Source organism: Pteronotus mesoamericanus, unplaced genomic scaffold, assembly GCF_021234165.1.
Source record: "Pteronotus mesoamericanus isolate MK-2021 breed Mesoamerican mustached bat unplaced genomic scaffold, CSHL_Meso_final scaffold_85, whole genome shotgun sequence".
In the NCBI taxonomy this organism is placed as follows: Eukaryota; Metazoa; Chordata; class Mammalia; order Chiroptera; family Mormoopidae; genus Pteronotus; species Pteronotus mesoamericanus.
In genome coordinates, this window is record NW_026555329.1 from 24,944,723 (window position 1) to 24,967,595 (window position 22,873).

At 37.9% G+C, this 22,873-nt stretch overlaps 1 protein-coding gene across 10 annotated transcripts in view; it reads right to left on the reverse strand.

Annotated features, from left to right (window-relative positions):
- The window catches only part of ADAM22 (ADAM metallopeptidase domain 22), a 209,409-nt gene that overhangs the window by 93,440 nt on the left and 93,096 nt on the right, over positions 1 to 22,873 (reverse strand). For all 10 annotated transcript variants that reach the window (XM_054564359.1, XM_054564358.1, XM_054564356.1 and 7 more), the window contains exon 4: positions 9,790 to 9,856. In XM_054564359.1, the coding sequence (XP_054420334.1) occupies positions 9,790 to 9,856 (67 nt within the window). The remainder of the gene's footprint in view (positions 1 to 9,789; positions 9,857 to 22,873) is intronic.

Consider the following 22,873-nt stretch of genomic DNA (forward strand, 5'->3'; position numbering starts at 1 on the left):
ACTTCACATTTCCTCCAGATGCAGATAAATTTACACATAGGCAAAAGATGGGCATAAGAACTGAGCCATGTGTTTGCCATGTGTAAGACAGCAACATATTTCAAATGGTTACAGTTTAGAAGCATGGCAACCCCCTGTACTGTACAATACTCAGTCTAACTTCTATGGACAACAAAGGACTAAAAATAAACCCCAAGAAAAAAATGGTTGGAAAAAAACGGGACTTCCTTAGAAAGCATTTGTTTTTCTTTAGAATAATGGAAATTCTATATTTAGAATAATTGAAACTCACCTGACCCAAACAATTACATCTCGATTCATGGCTTACTAAAACAATTGCTAACAAATGGCAAATTGAAGTGCTGTTACTTAGATGTTTGCATTCCAACTCCCCTGCTATTATGAATGTTTCCACAGACAGGGTGGCTAACACATGAATTCCAGCACCACACTGCCTGGCTTCAAATTCTTGGGCAAGTTACTTTAATGTTCTGTGCTCAGTTTCCTCATCTGCAAAAGGAGAAAAGCAAAAGCACTGCTGAAGAACTAAGACATAACATAGGTGAGACACTAGACTAGTGCCTGTCACACAGTAAGTACCATACAAGTGTTTGCTGTTTTTCTACTTTTATTCTTCAGTCCGGTTGCCAGTATTGATCCCACAAGGATAGCAATATGATTCAAAAGAGGTAGATTGTAAAAAACAGGAAATCCATAAAGGCAAAATGAGAGCCTTTGGGGGTATAATGATTATTTATTTGCAAAAGTACAAAATATTGAGAATGATATAAAACAGAAGCACAGCAAGTCATTATAGTCTTTAATTCGGTTCATTAGCTGGAGAGAATGTACCTCTAATAGTTTTAAGGAAGGAAAATGAGTACAGAGAAGACGTTAACTCTTCCAGGTGACTAGCATCGAACCACTGACAGCAGTTATCTGCCTCTAAGATAAGATTTATTCCTGCAGCCTGAGTTGATAGATAGCAAGTGAAAGTGAAGTCTTTCTACAACACAGCAACATATGGTCATTATCGATCAAGGAAACCAGCTCACTATGACTCCCATATACCAACCATCAAATAAATGGCTTTTCCAGCCATGCTTTTGTTCAGGACTTAAAATACTTTAAAGTACGTCTCTGAGGATATCAAGGCTCTTGTGCTAATAACAGAAAATTAATGAGCCCTCCTCCTGATAGAATTCACTATTTAAAAATGAAAGTATTTAAAAATGGGCAGCAGCTCAAACCCACAGGACCCAAAGGACGAGGCTTCCTGTGCTGGCCCTACCTGCAATTACAGAACAATCCCTAACTCAGAAGTTCCTGGGGCTGAATCCCACCAGCCTCCCCAGAATGCAAGTCAATAAGTTCTTATTAAATTACTGGAAGATGAACCCTACTTGTATATTTATATTTTTAAGAAAGTCTAATCTTATTCTCGCAGAATCCTGAGGCTTAAAAAAATCATTTACATCAGCAGTTAGGAACTAATGAAGAAACTAAATATAATGAAACTAGTTTAGCTACACCTAATAACTAAATATTCGTATCTAAGGAGAATATATTAATAGTTTTTAAAATCATCCTAGTTTATTACTAGTCAAACTGACTTTAAGTCATGGCTAAACTTTTTTCAATAAAACTAACTTAAAAAGAACTTTCTTCAAGTCATATAACTTTAACGTCTTTTATGAGTGTAAAAAGGTATCATGCCCATAGCCATGACATCTGAAATATTCCCCTCTGGCAGAGAAAACCAGGTGAGGTGCCACCATAGCCACACCACCAGCTGGGACACCGGAAGAGTTCCTTCGTCCTGCCCCAGAGGGTCTGCTCTCAGCTTAGGTTCAGCGCTGAGAGTTCTGAACCTGCTTCTCCCAGACAGTGCAGCGAAAAGAAAATAAATGCAGATCTAAAATACAGTAAAGCTGCATCTGCCAAACATTCCTAGCATTGCTTCCATAACTGTTGTGATCATTTTAATAAACTCTATTTACACATACTCAGTAAAGAATCTGTGCTCCCTAATGGACAAAATAGAGACCAAATTCACTTTGGTTTATGGTATATGAAGCTGTTTTTTTAAAAAAAATTCTAGTTACCAGGGCAGCAGGAGCCTCTCAAAGGTCCAACTGAAGGTCCTTGATTGGCAATCTGCCCCTCAGCAGGCATCAAGATTCTTATCACTGAGTTTCTTTACTGGATAGAGACCTCCCTATCTCCACTGAGCCAAAGAAAATGCCTGAAACTTCTATTTGAAATCAAGAGTGATAAAACTAAAAGCTTAGGTAACAACTTCTATAAATAGATCTGTTTAAAAAGAAAAATCCTTTCTAAAAGCATCTTCCAAGGCCATGTGATTTAATTACTGTCTCGGTGACAAAGAATTATTCCCTTATCCCAGAGCCTCTGGAAGAGCTCCTGGAGTGAGAATTCAAGATAGAAAACATCTCTCAAATGTAAGAGACAGCTGTAAATAAGAAATGTTGTTGCTGAGTTGTTCTTAAAAAAAAAAGGGGGGGGGGGGATAAAGAGATTACTTGGCTACAGTGGCCATTGCTTGCATTTCATCTAAAAGACTGCCTCAAAAACAAAATATAATCTAAAAGATATTTCAAAAACAAAAAAAACACAAGTCTCCGCTTAGGAAGATTGATCTTCAATGCACTGATATGAAGGGCTCAGTGCTATTTTTTCTTATCTTTTTAATTTTTATCCTTCTGGCGTCTATAGAAAGTACCAAGATTCTGGATGGTAATGCAGTTTTGAGGATCAATAAGGAAACTTGATATCCAGGATAACCAAAAGCAGATTAACCCCTTTGTTCATCTTTTCTACTGCAATAAGCACATATGATGACACTCGGGAAGTATAATAGTTATTTTTGTGCTCCCTGTGGCAAAAAAAAAAAAAAAAAAAAACAGTTCAAGCATTGATGTACTATTCAGTCAAATGCAATGAATTCAAGAAAATCTATGTCTCATAAAAGAATATGTTAAGATATTTTCACTAACTAAAAAAGAAGAAAGAGAATACAGTCACTAAAGTACAGGATAGGGAAAAGGTAGATTTACAGTTGTAAGTATGCAAAACATAGAGTTCATTCTTGTATTATTATTTATTAACTATTGTATTGTTTTCCATATGAACAACTGTAGACCCACTTCTGGCGCACCCCGTCTAACCTACATTTTAAGTACACTAAATTCTGTGACTAATGACAACTTGAGAATACCTTTTACTTAAGAAAGGAATCCACAATATTTCACAGTACCATACAATTATTTGTGGGGATTTTTTCACACAAAACATCTTAAAAGATACCTTAAGAAACATGCATTTTTTTCAAGTATTCGGCTATTGAGAATTACGTTCCTCCTGGAGAAATCCAGAAAAGGAGACATGTGAAAGCTTAAATGCAAGTCAAGTTTATAAGCAATTTTGTATGGATGCTGTTCAGGCTTAAAGGAGCTACAAAGAAAGCATGAGCTGGGGGGTAGAGGTATATGCTGTCCTAACCGTCAACATATTCATAATTTTCTAAGTGATTTCTTACAGCTGTCTTCCACCATTATTTTTCCCCTATCATTTACACATAAAGAATGGATCTCTCTCTTTTTTTTTTTAAGAAATTAGAAATAAGTTGGAAACCTGACTTACAAAAATGAGTACGAAGGGAGCCTAGAGACTCCGCTTGCAGCCCAGGCGCCGCCTGGGAAAAGGTACCACATTATGCTACAAATCGTTCACAGAGCTCCAACCCCAGGAAAGGAAGATGGATATGAACAGCAGGAGAAAATCTATTTTGCAGAAAAACTCAGCCTTTTCCTTGCTTCCATATCAACTTCCTGATATACTGTTTCCAGAGTGACAGTGGCCATTTCAGTTTGCCTATAAAATATTTTTAATGAAAATCATACCACTATTCCATCAGAGTAAAAGGTTCCCTAGAGTCACAATAACCTCTTCCACCCTTACTAGACACTTTCTCCCGTGACACCTGCTCTCCAACACACAGCCTCTCTGCAATTCCTTTATCCAATTTCAGGCGTCACAACCTTGACCCGCAGTCCTTTACTTTCTTATCCATCTTCTTAATGCCATTATGGACATAATTAAGACTTTGAGACAATGATACTTGAGTGCACTCAATTCAATTAAGTGATGGGTAGTAACCAGTTAATTGCCAGTCGAGGTTAATAAGGTATAATGGGTGTCTCTGTACACACCCATTCTTACAATTAGAATCCTGATCCAAGGGACGTGTTGGGAGTGCTCACATACAGTAGTTTAGAAACACTTCAAGCCAATAAAAAAGTACTCTCAGTAGCTATTACTTTTGATTATTATCATAAGACATCATATAACTTAACCAAAAGAAATGGTTAATGATATCGATGACTGGACAGGATCCTTCATTGGTAATATAATATATCACTTCTCTACCAAGATGTCTACATTTACTTTTTGACCCCAGGAAAATCTGCCACTTCCCCCATCTATACATATTCCTCACTCACACAAATGATTTAAAAGTCTTCTCCTAGTGTTCTCAAACTCCTACTATGGCTAGTTCTCTGAGATGAGAAAAATAAAACAGGCTTTGTACTTAAGTATGTCTTCGCCATTTTTGCCAGAAATAACTGGCATTACATAAAATGTACCCAAATGCAGAACCAAATTGAAGAGAAATAGCTAAAAAAGATCTTTAAGTAGACCACAACTTCAGTTTAAGGATTAGGCTATAAAAGAGTAATTGTTAAGTAGCTCCAGAACAAATCTGTATATAATAGGTCTAAATAAAATACATTTCAATTTGTATGGCTATCCTATTTTGTATAATATAGACTGTATGGTAGATAATATGGTATGAGTCAGCACTAGAGTTACATACCCTAGGTTCAAACTGCTCCTTGACCACTCATTATAGCCATTTTCAACAAGTAACCTTTCTATGCCTCAGTTCCCTGTAAAGTGGGATAATACAGAGTTGTATTTATAATCACAGGTTGTTCTCAGGACTGAATATATATATGTGTGTGCCTGTCACATCATGAGCAACAAATGTGAGCAATTACTTAGTATTATAATAATAATAACTAGAGCTGTATACCTAGAAACTTAAAACTGGCAGCTTTCAGGTTCCACACGCAAAAAACTAGCTAACAAACAGCAAAGAGCATGGTTTAGACTTGTTGGTTGTTACTTATCAATCCCAGTTTCCTTTACCTTAAGAATCCAGAACCATTGTTTTCCACAGTCAAAATAAAAAGATTTTGTTCCCAAGGTATTCTGATTAGTTGAGGCTTTATGTTTAAATTCTTTTAAGGTTCATGTCAAACACACAAAAGTTCTCCCTAAAGGACAAATTTAGAAGTTAATTTAAATTAATTGGAAATAAATGTAAGTGAAAGATGAGATTAATATTTCACTTACATGTGGAATCTAATGAACAAATAAACAAAAACAAAAACAGACTCATAGCACAGAGAACAGACTGACAGCTGCCAGAGGGGAGGGGTGGGGGGGCTGGGTGAGAAGGGTGAAGGGAGTAAGCAAACACACACCCACAATTCACAGACACAGACAACAGCATGATGATTACTGGGGGGAAAGGGGGTAGAGGGTGAGAGGAGACAGAAGAGGGAAAAGAGGCGATAAATGGTGACTTTGAGTGTTGAACACACAATACAACATACAGATGGTGTATTATAGAATTATACACTTGGAAACTATATAACACATCATCCCAAAAAGTTCAATAAAAATTAAAAAGAAAATATGTCTCATTGAAGAACAAATTACTTTTTTAGAACTTTAAAATCAGCATTAGATATTTTTCTGATGGCAATAAAACTGCCTTCAATGATGCACAGAATGTCTTGCACATAACACAAACCATTATCTTATGAAAAAATCACTACAATATATTTTATTTTACTGTAAATATAAAATAGCAATCAACAGCAAAATCCAGCTTGTAAGAAACTGCATAGGATAAACAATCTGATTTCTTCAACAAGTAAGAGAGAATCTAAAACTAAAGATGAAACCAAAAGATTTCAAGAGAATTTTTTTAAACTTATTTTTTAAAAAAAAAACCTAAATTGGCAAAACTCAGCTACAGGGATACATGCATGGATGATAGATACACTAGGACAAAAAATAAGAAAATGACAGCCATAAAAGTCAGGGCAGTGTTTCCAAGTCTTACCAGAAGAGGGAGGGGCTTGGGTTTGGGAAGCAGCATCTGGAATTACTGACCGAGCTCTAACTCTAACTGCAACTGCATAGGGGTTATAGGGTGTCACCTTTGGTAATTTTTGTGTCAGTGTTGTATTTTACAATAAAAAGATTTCAAAAATAAAACTGCAGTCTAAAAGAGTCACCAATGCAGCTATTAGGTATTTTTTACACAAATGTATTCCTTTTCTCACATTCACACTCACACCCTTAAATCAAATGCATTGCACCTAAATGTTCACAAGTTAAGATTCCATGACATCTGAACAGAGACATTTACTAGACTGATTTCTAGGCATTGTTTAAATCTGATTCGATAATGATGTTGATTTTAATTTTGCATCCTCAAGATAAATACCACCTTGTTTTTGCCAACTGACAGAAAAAGCTCTTTCATACAGAGTTTTGCTTTGATCTCTTAGACCCTTTCATTTACTTTAGTCCCAGTAGAAAAGCTAATTTAAAAATTCACAGGGCTCTTAGGGAAGGTGTTATGGGCTGAATCGTATTCCCCTGAAATTCATATGTTGACATCCTAACCTCCAGTATATCTGATTGTAACCATATTTGGAGACAGAGTTTTTAAAAGAAGCAATTAAGTTAAAATGAAGTCATTTGGGTAGGTCCTGATCCAATATGACTGGTATCCTTCTAGGAAGAAGAAATTAGGGCACAGAATCCACAGAGGGAGGTCCTTGTGAAAACACAGGGAGAAGACAGCTGAGGAGAAAGGACTCAGAAGAAACCAACCCTGTTGACACTTCGATCTTCTCGCCTTCCGAACTGTTAGAAAATTAATTTCTGTTATTTAAGCCATCCTGTCTGTGGTATTTTGCTATGCCAGCCCTAGCAAACTTATTCAGAAGGTAAGAGAATAGTTTTTTTAAAAAGCTACAATTTTATGATTGTTTTGACTCATACTATATAGTGAAAAGAAAAGCTTAAGAAAATTATGAGTCATTAGTAAAGAAAGGAGAACTAACAGATTCCATGTAAAAAGAAAACATCCCGAACAGCCAAGCACAGAGGCAAGACTCAAGGAACCAGCAGGAAAGTAACTGGCTCCTAACTGAATTGCCGGGCAAGATTCAGCACTTCAACGTGGTTCCTGGAAAAAAAGCCAGAAGAGAATGTTGTTAGATTCTCTAGCTCATTTTTTAAATGAACTAGAAACAAATGGAGGTGATGGGTGAATCAGAGTGGTTTTCTTAAAGGGAGTAATGTCCTCTGACCCACGGGTCTGAATGAACTTTGGATTTATCATTTCCCTGGTTTGCTAGGGTTGGGGGTTAGACAAACCATCAACCAAAAAAAAATGCAATTCTCAGGCTGGAAAATCAATGATCGCGCAGTAAAGTCAGTGCTCGGGGTGTTATATACACCCATGGAGCCCAATGATCTCAGAGTGGAGTACGTTTTGTTGATTAAGTATAAGTTTCCTGAAAAGGGATATTACTGTAGAGACCGCAGAGAGCTGTTAGCTGGATCTGCCCTCCACGCTCCTACGTGCACTTTATCATTCCACTGACAGACATAAATGGAAGTAGATAGCGAAATGCCTGTTTCCTTTCGTCTTTAATTTAACAAGAAATAAGATATACTCTGCATTCAGAAAAGCATTATACAAAATTAAGAAATGAAGCTAAATAAACAAGGATAAGAACAAAAGGAGCCCAGATTCTAAGTCTAGGTAATTATTTTTCAACTATAAGCAAAATGGCTCCATTCTCCTATGTCATAACTAGAAAAATCCTGACATTCTTCGTACAGTAAGGCAGTGATATAAATCAACCAACCATCCAATTAGTTAATCTCAAATTCAGAATAACTTTCTGAAGAAACTGGCATAATTATTATATCTAGGTCACTTGTAAAAAATTAACAGATTTTTGTTTTAAGTCTTTATCAGTTAGAGATGTATAGATGTATAAAATGATATTTATTGAAAAAATGTCCCAATGTCTGGAATTTGATTTTTTTGAGGGGGTGAGGGGAATTTCCTTTAAATACTACACACACACACAGGTAGAGATAGAAAAGATTGTCAAAATGTTTATAACTGTTGATGCTGGGTAATGGGTATGTGGGAGTTTATTACAGTATTCCTTTCACTTCTGTATGTATTTGAAATTTTCCATAATAAAACGTTTTCCTTAATTTAGTTAACATGTAATTGAAAAACTCAGTTTCATGTTGTCACTTGACTAGGACAATGTAATTTATTTTATTTATTTATATAGAGTTTAATTGGAATAAGAATATTTGTGACAGTAATATATTTAAATTGAAAAGCAGTGAGTCTGGGAAAATGTTTCTTAAATAAAAAAAGAAAAGCAGTGAACATAGGCTTTGAGAGAAAATGACTTTGGAAAATATTTACAGTATGATACAATGTCTACTTTTTAAAAGTAAGATATAATGCTGTAAAAAAATAAAAATATGAGTATGGGCATAGGACAAAACAACACTATAAAGAAATATACCAAAATGAAAAATAATTTACATCTCGGAGTTTAAGAGTGATGTTTTTATTTTTTGAAATATTTATCTCTGATTACAAATATTCTAAAATGAGTATGTATCAAATGTATAATCAGAAAAAGAAAGCAAATATATATATAAATGTCAATATAATTCCAACAAGGCAAAATAGATCATCTGAACACTGTTCAGAAGAAAATAAACAATTAGCTAAAACTTATTCACTAAACATTGGGCCTACAGTAACCCTTTGGTGGAGTTTGGTCTCTTATACCCTAAGATTACATCATCAGCGGAATGGAAAAAAGTACGCACATTCTTTTTTTTTTTAACCCTCACTCAAGGATATGTTTACTGATTTTTAAAGAGAGAGGAAAGCAGGGAGGGAGAGGGAGGGAGAGAGAGAGAATGAGAGTAACATTGATGGGTTGGCTCCCATACACAGCCTGTCTAGGATCACACCTGCAACCTCTTGGTGTACAGGGCAGCGCTCCAACCAACTGAGCACCCAGCCAGGGCTACGTACATTCTTATGCCTATACATGGAGAAGGCTATTAGTTGTGTGAAATATCTTTTCAGAACTTATCTAACAAGAACCATGATCTTAAAAATTTCTGCCTCCAGGGATTTAAAAACCCCTGGGACTTCCCGATAGGCCTAATAAGTTTATAATTTTACCAGGGGAAGTCACTCCCAATTAAATAAAAAGCTATATACCTATCCTGGACCCAAGATTTCACCTCTGGGTTCTCAGTGCTAACCTTAAAAACAAATTTCAGAAATTATTTTCTGTGATATAATCAAAAAAAGAACCACAGGAAGCAGTATTAGTAGTACAAAACATACCTCTGACAACTCCTATAGTACACCAAGAATTACTTTTCTGATCATTAAAGTTTTTTTTTTTTTTACATACCATGGGTGATATACTTTCTTGATAAATTCTTTAATATAAAAACCCCAAAACTGTACATTAGAAGTATCACTGAAAGGTAAAGTCATAGTCAGTATTTAAAAGATTCTGAAAAAATTTCGCCCAGAGGCAGGAAAATTTTACTTACTTTAACTTCCACAGTCTTCCCTCCATGTTCAATGTGTCTCTCTATGTATTCGGAGGACAGCAAGTCACTGCAACAACAAAAGAAAGCATAATTTAAAAAGGACTTGAAAATGTAAAGCATTTGAAAATCAAGTTTACACATACCAGCTTTAATGATTCTTTAACTATAAAACAAAATTCTTTAATTTTAAAACAAAAATACATCTTTATAAGTCTCTCTCTCACACACATGCACACACGCATACACACAGCCTAGTATTCCTAAAAGGTTATGACGCTGAACTGACTAAACCACCTGTCTCCCCACTGCCTAGTAGAGCTGATTCCATTCATCTTGTTCATGAGTTCTAGGAAAGTACCATAAGCACACCACTATTTAAAGACATCCTATTCTTCCCTTTTTTACTTCAGCTCTTTATCAAATAGTTTTAATTTGCTACCATCCTTTACCATTTCTTTATGTCTTGTGTGTGACATTTTATCTAAAAAAAACAGTAGTTTCTATCACAAAAAAAATGAAGAAGGGGCAAAGAAAGCTAAAAGAAATGAAAAGGAATGTACTATCAGCACTTTAAAATAATTCTCTTTTAAAATCTCTACTAAACAACCATCTTGTTGTAAATTATTTACATCATCTTATATTTCTCATTAATTTCATGTATGTGAAAAATTTCCCCTTTAATAGAGGTTCCTGCCCCAAGGCAATTTCCATAAAAATTCTTGAAGTCTTTGTATTTTAAAGCACTAAAATTAAATAAAATTAATATTAATAAAAATAATACATGAAGTATAAATTTTCTGTGAACGCTGAAAATTAAAATACCTACTAAGAAAGGCTCCTGGCAGCTCACTGGGCTCAAACTTAAAAACAGAGCCTAGCAGCCATTTCTAAACAGAGGTCTCTCATGCAAACCACACTTCAGGGAGAAGCCTACCCTGGGCTCCTGCCACCTGGGCTAGCCCTTATAAGCAGTTCATGGAATCCTATTTCAACCGAAAAGACTACGGCGATCTTGGTCCAATCAGAGCTGTGCAGCTCTATCCCCAATAGCATCATCTTCACTGACCCATAAGAGTGGCTCTATTCTGACCAATCAGGATAGTGCCTTTTGGACCAATCACACTGCAAGGATTTAGTCCTCATTTGCATGAGGATGGACCAATGAGGAACTGTGGTGGGGACTTGATTTTAAGTTAGCTTTCCTCTAGCTCAGGGAGTACGCTTTCCCTTTCCACCAAACACTGAAAACTGTGTTTCCCTGAACGGAGTTGAAACACAGAAGATGAGACCCCCGGGACTTCTTGCCAGACCAGAATGAACAGAGCAAGTAGAATACAGCAGGAGAGTCTGGCCCAAGAGGGTCGTTGCCTGAGGGCTGCCTCACCCCAGAGCCCGCCTCACAGCTGTGCTGTTTCAAAACTGAGTTGCTTGCACTGAATAATTTCCTTCTTCACCATATCCCAAACTGGGGATTCCTGTTGCCAGTTGAATTGGTGCCACCCATCAGTTGATATTTCTAAATCTACTCTTCTATGAATAGACATTCAGCGAACTAAGAAAATCTTTTTCACAGTGTTCTGAAGGTCACCTAGCCAAAACTGTCCCAATTATTTTTAAAAAAGTGAATTTCTTGAGCTCATAGTCCTGCCATGATAAGCACTATACTTAGAATTGCTTGAAACGTAAACAGAATGATCAAACAAGAGTTATACTAACACAGGAACTATAATCAGCTCCTATAGTATCTGATGTTTACATTACCACTTGGGAAACCTATAATTATAGTCTTCCTTGTTTCCTTTGTCTTTGGAATATACTTTCCTACTGACTTTATATGGGGGAACCAGTTAGGGTGCTCTAAGCTGCAAGCTGTAGAAAACACAACCAAAAGTAGCTCAAACAATCAGGACATTTGTATCTTATTTCTATTTAGAAATTTCAGGATAGGTATAATGTGAATTTGCTTTTGTGAATCTTCAATTCTGTTAAATAAACAAATTTGAAGTTTATAAAAATAGAAGCAACCATTAAGGTGTTTTAAATACAGATAAGTAGCTAATAAGCAAAAGTTTGTTAGATGTTGGCAAAATGCATTAGATGTATAAAGTAAGAAAATCATGTGTATGTTGCACATTGATAGAAAGATACTAAGTATTAATGAGGAACTGGGGTAATAAATGTTTATGAAATAATAAATATACAAGAGAACTAAATATCCAGGATACAGTATTTATGAGGTCTAATTCAACCACCTATTTGTGACATCCAGGGTTCCTCAAATGTTACACTATGGACACTTTGGGCTAGATCATTCTTTTATCTTGGGAACACCTTGTGCACTGTAACATGTTTAGCAATATCTGTGGCTTCTACCTGCTAGATGACAGTAACTTCTCTCCCCCCTTCCTTCCTCCCCCTTCCCTCCCTCCCTCCCTCTCTTTCTCGCTCTCTTTCTGAGAGGCACACATGCACACACACACACACATTCCACCATGACAATCAAAGATGTCTACAGATCTTGCCAAATGTACACTGGGGGGCAAAACTGCCCTGGTTTAGAACCGCTGCTTACACCCATTTTTCTCCATGTTCTCTCTGCCCCAAATCCACAAATAGAATTCATGAGTGTTCGTTAAGTGAGCTGGCAGGCTACCACTCCTGACTAGGCATACTTGTCCCAGTGCATCTCAGATATAGCAAGTGGGTGTCATTAGCTTGACCAGCTTCCATCTACCCCAAATCTCAGCGCCAGTCCTTGAAACCACATTATCAGCAGGGAAGGTAGATGCAGCAGAGAGAAAAGCAGGACATGTGAACATTGTGTACCCAGGATTAGCTGTCGTGGTCCTCCCACCCAACTTGTACCCTATCCTAAGTGTGCTGACCTACCCATTTCTTTCCTCTTGCTTCTCAGCATGTGCTTAGAATTGATTTAACAATCCATGTGATTTGAAGATTTTGATTTATGTGGGCTTCGTGTTCCTTTATTTCTAGAATAGCTTGCCTAATTGTATACTTGTAGGCTACCATTGCATCAAGGTAATTTCCCACCCAACATCAGGGCAGTTCCAGGGTTGGGTCACGCGATGGCTTAGCACCATTAATGAGCCCATGAGTGTGTTCAGCTTTCTGCTCTCCCATCAGCATGGTGGGTGGCCTGTTCTCTTATTGGCTCCTGTCATGACCCTAATATGGCTGCTGCAACTCTAAGCATCTCGTTCAGATAAAAATATCCCAAGGTAAAAAAAAAAAAAAAAAAAAACCTTGTATTTCTTTAAAAGCATCAGCAAGCACTTCACAAAAAGCTCCTAGCATTCATCTTCTTAATTATGTTTTGCAAGAATTACGTTACTTTACCATGCCAAAACCAATCCTTTGACAAAGACAACTGTCTTTAAGAAATCAACATTTTCCTCCTCCAGAGTACCCCAATGAAAATCATAACTACTCAGAGAGAGCTGAATAATACTGGGGGAACCAGAGTGATGGAGAGAGGAACGGTTGTATTGCCCGCCCACAGGTGTCTGTCTGTCTCTCACTCTCTCTTTTTAATCACAACTGTGTCAAAGATTTCACAAATATCCTAAGGCTTCTAACAAAACAGTGAAGCTGCATAGTGAAGCTCTGCCTCAAACAAAACTAGTCATGGCTCCACCACACACAACGCAGCCTATTATCCAAGGCCACATCCCAAACAGGAGCAGCACCAGCCAGGCATGTGCAACGCACTCTTCCACAAACCTTGCAACCAGTCTTGAACAGCGTCCCTAGAAGTGGAAGAGAAAAATTACCATACAAAGGCAGTGTTTATTAACAGAGCCAGTCGGGTTCCCCCTTTTGGGAATCTGATCTAGTAAATTCAGACAAATATCATTCAGCTGATGAAGCAAAGAGAAAAATAAAAAATAAGCAGACACTTGGGCAAAACTGAGTTGTGTCAGTGGTAAATACCAAAGTGAAAGCCCCAAATCTCTGCTGCTTAGGTCCCTGGATCCGGAACAGCCTGTCCCTGACATGAACTAGCTCTCAGATGCTTTCTCCATCAATGCCACATGAGTAAATCCCCACTATCAAAGCTAGCATGAGTGAAATCAAAAGCACCTACAGAAAGCTTGGGGAGTCGGGGAGGAGGAGAGAGGATTGAGCAAAAAAAGGAAAAAAAAGAACTCATGGACAAGGACAACAGTGCGGTAACTGTAGCAGTGGGGCGGGGCAGGTGGCGGTAGAAGAGTGTATGGGGGGAGGGTAAACAGTAATGGAAAAAAATACAATAAAAAAAGAAAAAAAAAGCACCAACATAAAATATTCCTTAAAGGAGTGTGACTAAAAAAGGGATTCTAAGGAAAATAACGTCACAGGGTGAGCTGATCATAAATTCCTAACTGGGTAGGTCATGGTGGGTGGTCACACCCCGACACATAACTCCGTTAGCAAAAGGCTTGAAACCCTGTCCATTGTCTCTGTGCATCTAGGTTAACACACCATTGAGATACTTCTCTTCAGACCCTTCCTTCTAAGACGTAACCATCCTCAAGAGAACACATAATCTTAACTATCCTGTCATCTAATCCCTGCTTTGCTTTCTCCCCTCCTCTTGTAATCTTCCTGACATCCCCTCCTTCATTGTAAGAGCGTAAAAGAAATTGCAAAACTGTCATTCTCTGGAGCATTTACGATCTTGCTTCCTGGCAAATGTCTTCAATTTTGGCTCAAATAATCTTATAAAAATTCTCTACCGGATTGGACGGTTCTTATATCAACAGAGGCATCATTGTAGTAGCAGAAGTAATAATAACAGTGATGATGATAAAGATGATTTTTAAAATCAACTTTGGAATCTTCCAGGTTTTCAAATGTTAAGGAAATATTTTCCTTTGAATTATAATATCTAGGAATTAAGAGAATACAAGTCACCGCATGGATGTAATTACAGCCAAAAAAACCCCAAAAAACCAAAATCCTCTGCTAGGGAATTATGCAGCTATTTCAGTCAAGCCTCTATACCTACAAATATTTCTGGGAAGGGCTCCATGTAATTTAAACCAAAGCAGCCCATGCAATGTGGCTGATTTGTCTGCAGTATTGTAGAAATCTGCTAAGTATTGTTACTTCCATTATTAGGCTTTTTAAAAAGCCTATTTAAAATGTCATGTTTTCTTCTACTGAAGCATAAAATCCTTACTACCATCAACTCAGAACTTAAATAAGTCTTTCTGAAGCCTCCTAAAGTAGGGATAATCAAAATTTCCTAAGTTCTTTTTCTTAACTCATCATTGTTTACTGTTACGCAGGCATCTGCTTACATAATTTTAAGCGTAGAAAAATAGAGGATCCCCTAAACATAGGGGAAATTTTATTTTACTCTAAATTGATCAGGCAGAATTCACTTCATGTTCACAGCTTACTCAGAATAGATGTGTGAATGCTTCTTTGAAAATTTTGAAAGACAAAAATGAAAATTATTTTTCAATCAAATACTAAAGGCCAAAAAGTCCAAAAAAAAATACTAAAGTCCACTCCTTTTCTAAAGAAGGAGTTTCTAAAATTAGAAATGTGTTTTAAGGACTTTTTTTTTCATTTGCATATCAGAATAAGCCTGGACTAAGCAAAACAGTGTATACATTTTCAGTCATAACGATGATTATTTTTTGTCTATTGGGCAACTGTCATAAATCAGAGGCAGCTGGTACAGTACAAGGTTTTGGAGTTTAAAAACAAAAACAAATATTTTTATTTCTTATCCAGTCTCTGCCATTTACTAGCTATGTGGCCTTGGTCAAGTTATTTACTCTTTATGAAAATAATTCTCCCATGTCTAATGTGAAGATTAAAATGTCTTCATAAAGTTGGTATATGGTATTAAACCAGAACATATGTGAAATGCTTCCCGAATCCTTATTTTAAGCATCCCACTCCCTATTCACCATCTCCTATCCATCTTTCTCTACAACTCTCACTTTAACTGTCTGGAGACTTTTAAACTATTGACCCTACCAACCACTTTCTCCCTGACCACCTAATCTAGTTTGTAATCCATGATTTATCACTCCCTTGCACAAACTCTAAATTTCCTTACCACTCCCAACCTCGCTTCCACTACGCTCACCTGGCCAGACCTCCACAGTGATATAACTTAACTCTCCTACTAATCAAAGTCTGACAAAGAAGCAGAACCTCCTGAGCGGTCATACATAGAATTTATGACCGTGTTTATCAAGTGCTTCCCCTTAGCACAACACTGCCCAGAAGTCCACTATATCTTCCTAGTCAATTTACTCTGAGAAGACCCTTCTCCAAACTTTCTCCTCAAATCTCTAAAGCATTCCCTCCTTACCACTCCCTGCTAATGACCTTACTTCTGTTCTCACTGACAAAATGCAAGCAGAAAGTCTTTCCAATCTACCAACGCCCCTGTTGCTCACCCAGCCTCTACTAGGATGTTGACAGGCATCTCAAATACAACAAAGGCTAATGCATAACTCTCTTGGCCAAATCCCAACATTCAATTCTTGCATTCAAAATGCATACTAGTAGAACAACTAGACATACCTACCTACCTACCTACCTACATACATACATACATACATACATACATATATACATACATAAATCCTGGTAAAAACAGTGAAGAAAACTGGGGGCCATTACCTTAACCAAATGGTCAGTAGTTAATGTCACCAATAAAGGAAGGAACCAAAATCATTTACCCCAAAAGTGATGCACTGAACACACATCATTTACAGTATTCCCACTAACAATTCCTAAGAAAGAAACAAACAAATGAACAAAGAAGCCTGAACCAGTAATAGATTTTCAAATAAATAACCTTAGAGCAAAGATCTAATCCAATGTGCTGTCAGTAAAAGGTGACCTCAAGGTCAAGATCAAATAAAGGTATGATTGTTATTATACCCTTTATTAAGACCTCAGAAAGACTTAAAGCTGTTTTGCCTAGTCTATGTCATCTATATAAAAGAGTTTCTAAGGTTCTCAAAGGCCTGCCTACTACATCCTCAACTACACCAAAGAGTTCCTAAGAATCTTTAAGGTATAACTCACAGACATTCTCACTGAAACAAAAAGCTTTTAACAATCTTAAAGTCATTGTCCCGTAGCCTCTTAACTCACAGTTTAAAGTAGAGAGGGGCCTATCTCAAAAAGATTTGTGGGTGTAGTTTTGTCTAATGGGGTAAATCCCAATGAGATTCATAGAAAACCCACCAATGGAATCACCACCAATTTGGATCTAAATGGACAGTCAGTTTAAATCTCTTACATGGTCAGGAAGCAGACCTAGAAAAGGCCTGGGCCATTTTTTATGGAAAAGAAATGGTGATTCAGAGAACCACAGGCCAACGACCTCTGTGAAGCAGAACAGAACCTTAATCATAATACATTCCCTTTTCCCAAAACAGAGGGACCTGGTGACAGAATATCAGAATTTTAATGGACCAGTGATAGTTAGGTACCTCCTATCTCCCCCTTTTTAAAACGGGAGTACCTACTGCAGTTATTCTACCCCCATTATATCTTGAGTACATGTGAAATAGATAACTTGTCTTGCTCAAGGGTCTACATGTGAGGTACCTCATCTAAGGAGCCTTAATCATACCAGGGCCTGCTTCAGATGATGAGGAGGTGAACCCTGAGTTTGAGCCTGATGCTACAATGCAACAAGATGTTTTTAGAGTCTTTGGCAGAAATTAGTACTTTTTGCATAAATGAGAAATATAAATGATTTTTGGTCAAAGGATAGGCTGTGGTTGATTAAAGATAACTATAGCCCTGACTGGCATGGCTCAGTGGGTTGAGCATCGTCTCACAAAGCAAAAGATTGTGGGTTCAATTCCTGGTCAGGGCACATGCCTAGGTTGTAGGCCAGGTTCCCAGTTGTGGGTGTGCTACAGGCAGCCAATCAATGTTTCTCCCCCTCTCTCTCTAAAAATAAATAAATAAATAAAATCTTTAAAGATAACTACAAATCTTTTGTCACTCCTCGCATGGCAAAGTAGGGTCCATCCCTCCTCCCCTTGAATCTGAGCTAGTCCTGTGGCAAATATCATGAGGCAGAAATGATGTTTCCACTTTCATGCAAGTGGGACTCTATTTTTCAGTCTCTCAATCCAGCCACCACGCTGTGAGGAAGCACAAGCAACACATAACAAGACCCTTGCTGACAGCCTCAGTTTAATTCCCAACCAATGCTGGCCCCGATTCCCAACCACATGACTGAGGTATGAAGGTTCAGAACGAGTCACCCCACGATGTGGCTCTGTGTTATGTAGATTGTTTTGAGCTAAAGGCTACCTTAACCACTGGCTCAAGAGACACTTCTACTCCTGCCTTAACTATTCAGAAAAATTTGAATTAGAGCTCTTGTGCATAGTAAGAGATTATCAGAAATAACCTGTTCCAACTTATCTATAGGGCAGGACACACTTCCATTTACTACATATCTGTTCTTCTTATCATCCTGCAATGACCCTTCAAAGCCCCCAAGGCACCTTACCTCCTCCCTAGCTCAGATTATCTTATGTACCCATTTCCCCTTCCTGTCTCTGACCTCTCATTCATGTGGGATCTCTGACTCTCTCATGTATGCAGTGTTCCCATACACGTGTATGTATTAAATTTGGTTATTTTCTCTCGTTAATCTGTTTCATGTCTATTTGATTATTAGACCAGCCAAAAGGACCCTGAGGGTAAAGGAAGCCATTTTGGATCTTCCAGATATAATGGTGTCCCAGCTAATACTACATGAAGCAGAACTGCCCGTTCAACCCAAAGAATTGCTCAAAATAATGCCTTTTAAGGCAATAGGCTGATTACGCCCTCTTATTCTAATATTCAATAACTGCTATGCTGCACAAAATTAGCATCATATTTTCTTTACAGCAGTCTCCAAATGAGCACTATGTAGCTTATTTTGATAATATAAACATGAAAGAATCATAAAGACTTCAAATATAACTATAATTCATTCAGAGAAATAGCAAAAAGGCCCATAAGTCAAGGGTCACAATGGAAAATTAGAGATTTCATTAGGTATCTATGCTATGAAAAGCTTTTTATAAGAACAGAACTGGGAAAATGGAAAATTTAAGAAATTTTATTATTTGATTTAACAGGAATAAGAAATTATATGCTTAGAAAGTTTTAAAAAGAAAATACTCTTTGCATTCTCTCCATTCTACGCATCCTTCCCCCTTTTCGTCTTCTCTCTCTTTTGTTTCCTTACTCTATATAGCCAAGTATGAACCTTCCAGACCCTTTTGGTACATTAATATCTTTGCTGAGAATCCTCACTACAGAAAATGGATAAATGTCCCAGGGCCTCAGACCACTGAGAATTAATCATCCATTCTTTATCTTTGTTTTGTGTCAGAACTACTGTTTATAACCTAGTATTTAAAATTCGTATTTTGTTTAAACTAATAATGAATTCAAAGCTTATCTAAGATCTGCCTTTTGGATGAAAGTTTGATTTCATTAATTTTTAATGGGTAAACATGAAAATTCCCTTCCTGCTTAGGCATATACAAGGTGTCTTCTGTGTACCTTTGTGCCTAAAGGTGAGGCTATTTTAGTTATGTCCTCCTGAGGAAGCCATAATCTGATGAAAACTTTCAGGGAGCTCTCAATGTGTTTGTTAGGACTAGGGCACTTGGAGTAAATGTGCTTAGGTGAGAGCTGAGATGGGCACTATCATTAATATTAGCTCTGATTTATAGAACCCTTATTCCTACTAAGGTTTTCAAGTCTGGCTGTGCAGCAAAATCACAGAATTTTTATTTTTTAATGGCTGAGTACCCCCACACCTGCCAAATCAGAATCTCCTACATTTATTCCAATATACAAAAGAAAAGAAAAGAAAAAAAAAGAAAAGAAAAAAATAGGAAAAAATGCTACCAGGACATGAAAGTATAATTAGATTAAGTCCACAAATATTCTGGTAAGATTCTATTAATATCATGCTGTGTTGGTACATTCTGATCATTGTGATTCATTAAAACATTGAAAGCCAAATATATCAGTGAACAGATTACTGCAAAGCAATTAAAAGGAGTCCCCGGTGAATCTTACGGCACATAATCAACATGTGGAGAGGGACACATATGTTCCTCTCCATTACAGCCAAATCAGAGACTAATATTTTAGGAAGAAAACTGCCAGACTTACTATAAAATTTACTTAGATTTCTTGTAAGTACCCTAGAAATGGGAGATTTTGATATTTTTAGGAGTTGTAAAAAAATAAAAGTTGAGATTCTTACATGTGGTTCAAGTAAATTATTCATAGTAATTAAAGATTATAATTGCTATAATATTAATTACTTGAAAATTAGACCCAGCGTGTCAGAACTAGCCTCGAATACTCTTTCTATCGCCATTGCCTAAGAAGTCTCTCTATCTTCTTGGTCTCCTTCTTCTCCACATCCATATGCTGGAAGTCAGACCACATCCCTTGGCCAGACTCCACTGTCAGAAGTCAAGAGCCTAGTGCTCGAAGGGAGACCGTTCCCTAACCCCTCCTGTGTGACCACATGAGCTGGATTTCAGGTGGGAGTCCCAAATTCTGTTTGTCGCTGGCAAGAGAACACCTACCTACCATCAACATGCACAGATGCATCATGGAGATTCGCTTTAGAATCATCAAGATTAATCTAATCACACCCTTCTTTATCCTCGTTCATGTCTGTTGCCTCGCGAAGCTCAGGCTCCCAGGTCATCCCTCATCTCCAGCGCTCCAATCTCCACATGGCTCTGTCCCCCCTTTCCCACGACTCCACATCTCCACATACCCTTTGATGATAACCTCTGGAACACAGACATGACCATTAGCAAAATTCCCCGTCTCCAAACTCTTCTTTGAATAAATATTTCCTTTACCCTCTTACTCTGAAACCCAGCTCTCCACAACAGGAACGGCTTCTCCTGTAACTCCCCGTGTAGGGGCTGCCCATCCTTATTAACAGAGTCTGGTCGGGGGGCGGCGTGGAGACGGCATCCTCTCGCTTCTCGCTGCCATGCCACGCCATTCTCCCTCACTGTATCACCCCACTTTGTATCTCATTCATCAGACTTGCAGCACCTAGCACTGATCCCTGTAGTTATTTATTGACTCCTGGTCACTTCCCCTCATTCCCTGAGGACTTTAGTTTCCAGTTTACAATCACATTCTCCAACATACTCCTATTGTCATAGTGGTGATTTTGATAACTACTTTGGTGAGCTTTCCAACTTTGGCTCCTTAATCTCACCTCCTGTAACAATCTTCTCCTCCATTCTCCCTCACGCACACACCTTTCACCTGCCGTCTTCTCAGCTTCAAGCCTCTCGCTCTCTGACCATCTCACACATTCTAGTTTTCTTTTTCAACGCCCATTTCAGTCCCCTGACCCCAATAACAGCCATAACCCACTGAACTTACTACAATTTCACTGCTCCTCACCTCCCTCGTGTCTCACTCCCTTCCTCGCTCAGCTTAAACTCAATCTTAATATTCACTTCCTTGCAAATCTCCCTCCCCATCTCCTAATATGTGACTCTCCCTTGGTTAAACCAATCCAGGTTAAAATAAACTCTGGACAGCATATCATCACACTGACTGTGTGCACTCCACAATAATGAACACTAACCTCAAGGGGTCCTTTGTAGCTTCCTGGCAATCACGCTCCATTTTCCTAGGACATTTACTCTCCCAACTTGACACACAAGACTATTTCATGCCTTCCCCCTCTTTCCTCAAACCTTCAATAACTACTCCCTATCTATTTTGAAAAGAAGACTTTGCTGCCTATATCACTGAGAAAAAAAAGCAATCAAAAGATCAGACACAGACTTCCACCACCATATCTCTGCACCTATCAGCATCTGCACATAATGTTCAGCCTTCCCTGTGTTAGGGATTAGCTGTCCATGCAAGTATCAAAAGCTAACCCACCCTCTGTTGTACCACAGCTCATCCTTTCTTGCTTACTCAAGGACAGGGCACCAGATATCCTTTCCTCTCCTGCTTTTGCAAATTCTTCCTTTCTACTAGATCTTTCCCATCTGTGTAAGCTCTGTTATTCTTCCCATTTACAAAGACAAACAAAACGATTCTCTTAACGTCCTTTCCCTGAGTAACTACTGCTACATTTCCTTCTGTCTATTAAGCAAAACCATCAAGAGAGTTCCCGTAGTCAATATCTTTCCTTTCTCTCCTTCCCTTTTCTTGAATTCACCTAATCAGATCTTCACCACACCACTTCACCAAAATAACTGCTCTTGTCAAAGTTATTAATTACCTACCTCCATCTTGTTAAGTCTCATTGTCAATTTATCTTACTTGACCTATAAACAGCATTTGCTACAGCTGATCACCGCCTCCTCTTCTTGGAAATATCTCCTTCGATTCCTATCAAGCCCCACACTCTCCTGGCTTTTCTCCTGCTTCTCTTGCTGCTGCTTCTCAGTCTCCTTTGGTTTCTTCCCATCTCCCCAGCCTCCAACCACTGTAGTGCCCATGGCTCAGTCTTCATCCTCCTCTCTTTTCTTTAACACTTACTTCCTTGGTAATTTCATCTAATTTCTTTCTTTAAAAAACAATCATCTGTTGAGAACCCTCAGACTGATGTCTCCAGTTTAGAATTTTCCTCTGAATTCCAGAATCATATATCCAACTACATACCCAACCTCTCCTTCTGCTTATCAAATAAGCATGACAGTTAATACGTCCAAACGTGAGTTCTTGATCTTGATAAATGATTTTGCTACGGTCTTTCCATCTTCATAAATAGCTACTTGACCTTTCCCATTACCGTGGCCAAAACCCAAAGACTGATCATCGACTCCTCAATTTCCCTTACATCTCATATCCAACTCATCAGAAAATTCTGGCAACTCTGTTTTCAAAATACAAACAGAATGTGACCACTTCCACTGCCACCGCCCTGGTTTGAAACACCATGATAACTTGCCTGATTATCGCAATGCTTATGATCTGTTCTGTCAAGCTGTCATTGTTTTCCTAATCATCTGAGTGAAGAATCTATAAGTCCCATCCTTAGTGAGAACACAGATTAACAAGCATTTTTGTCCAC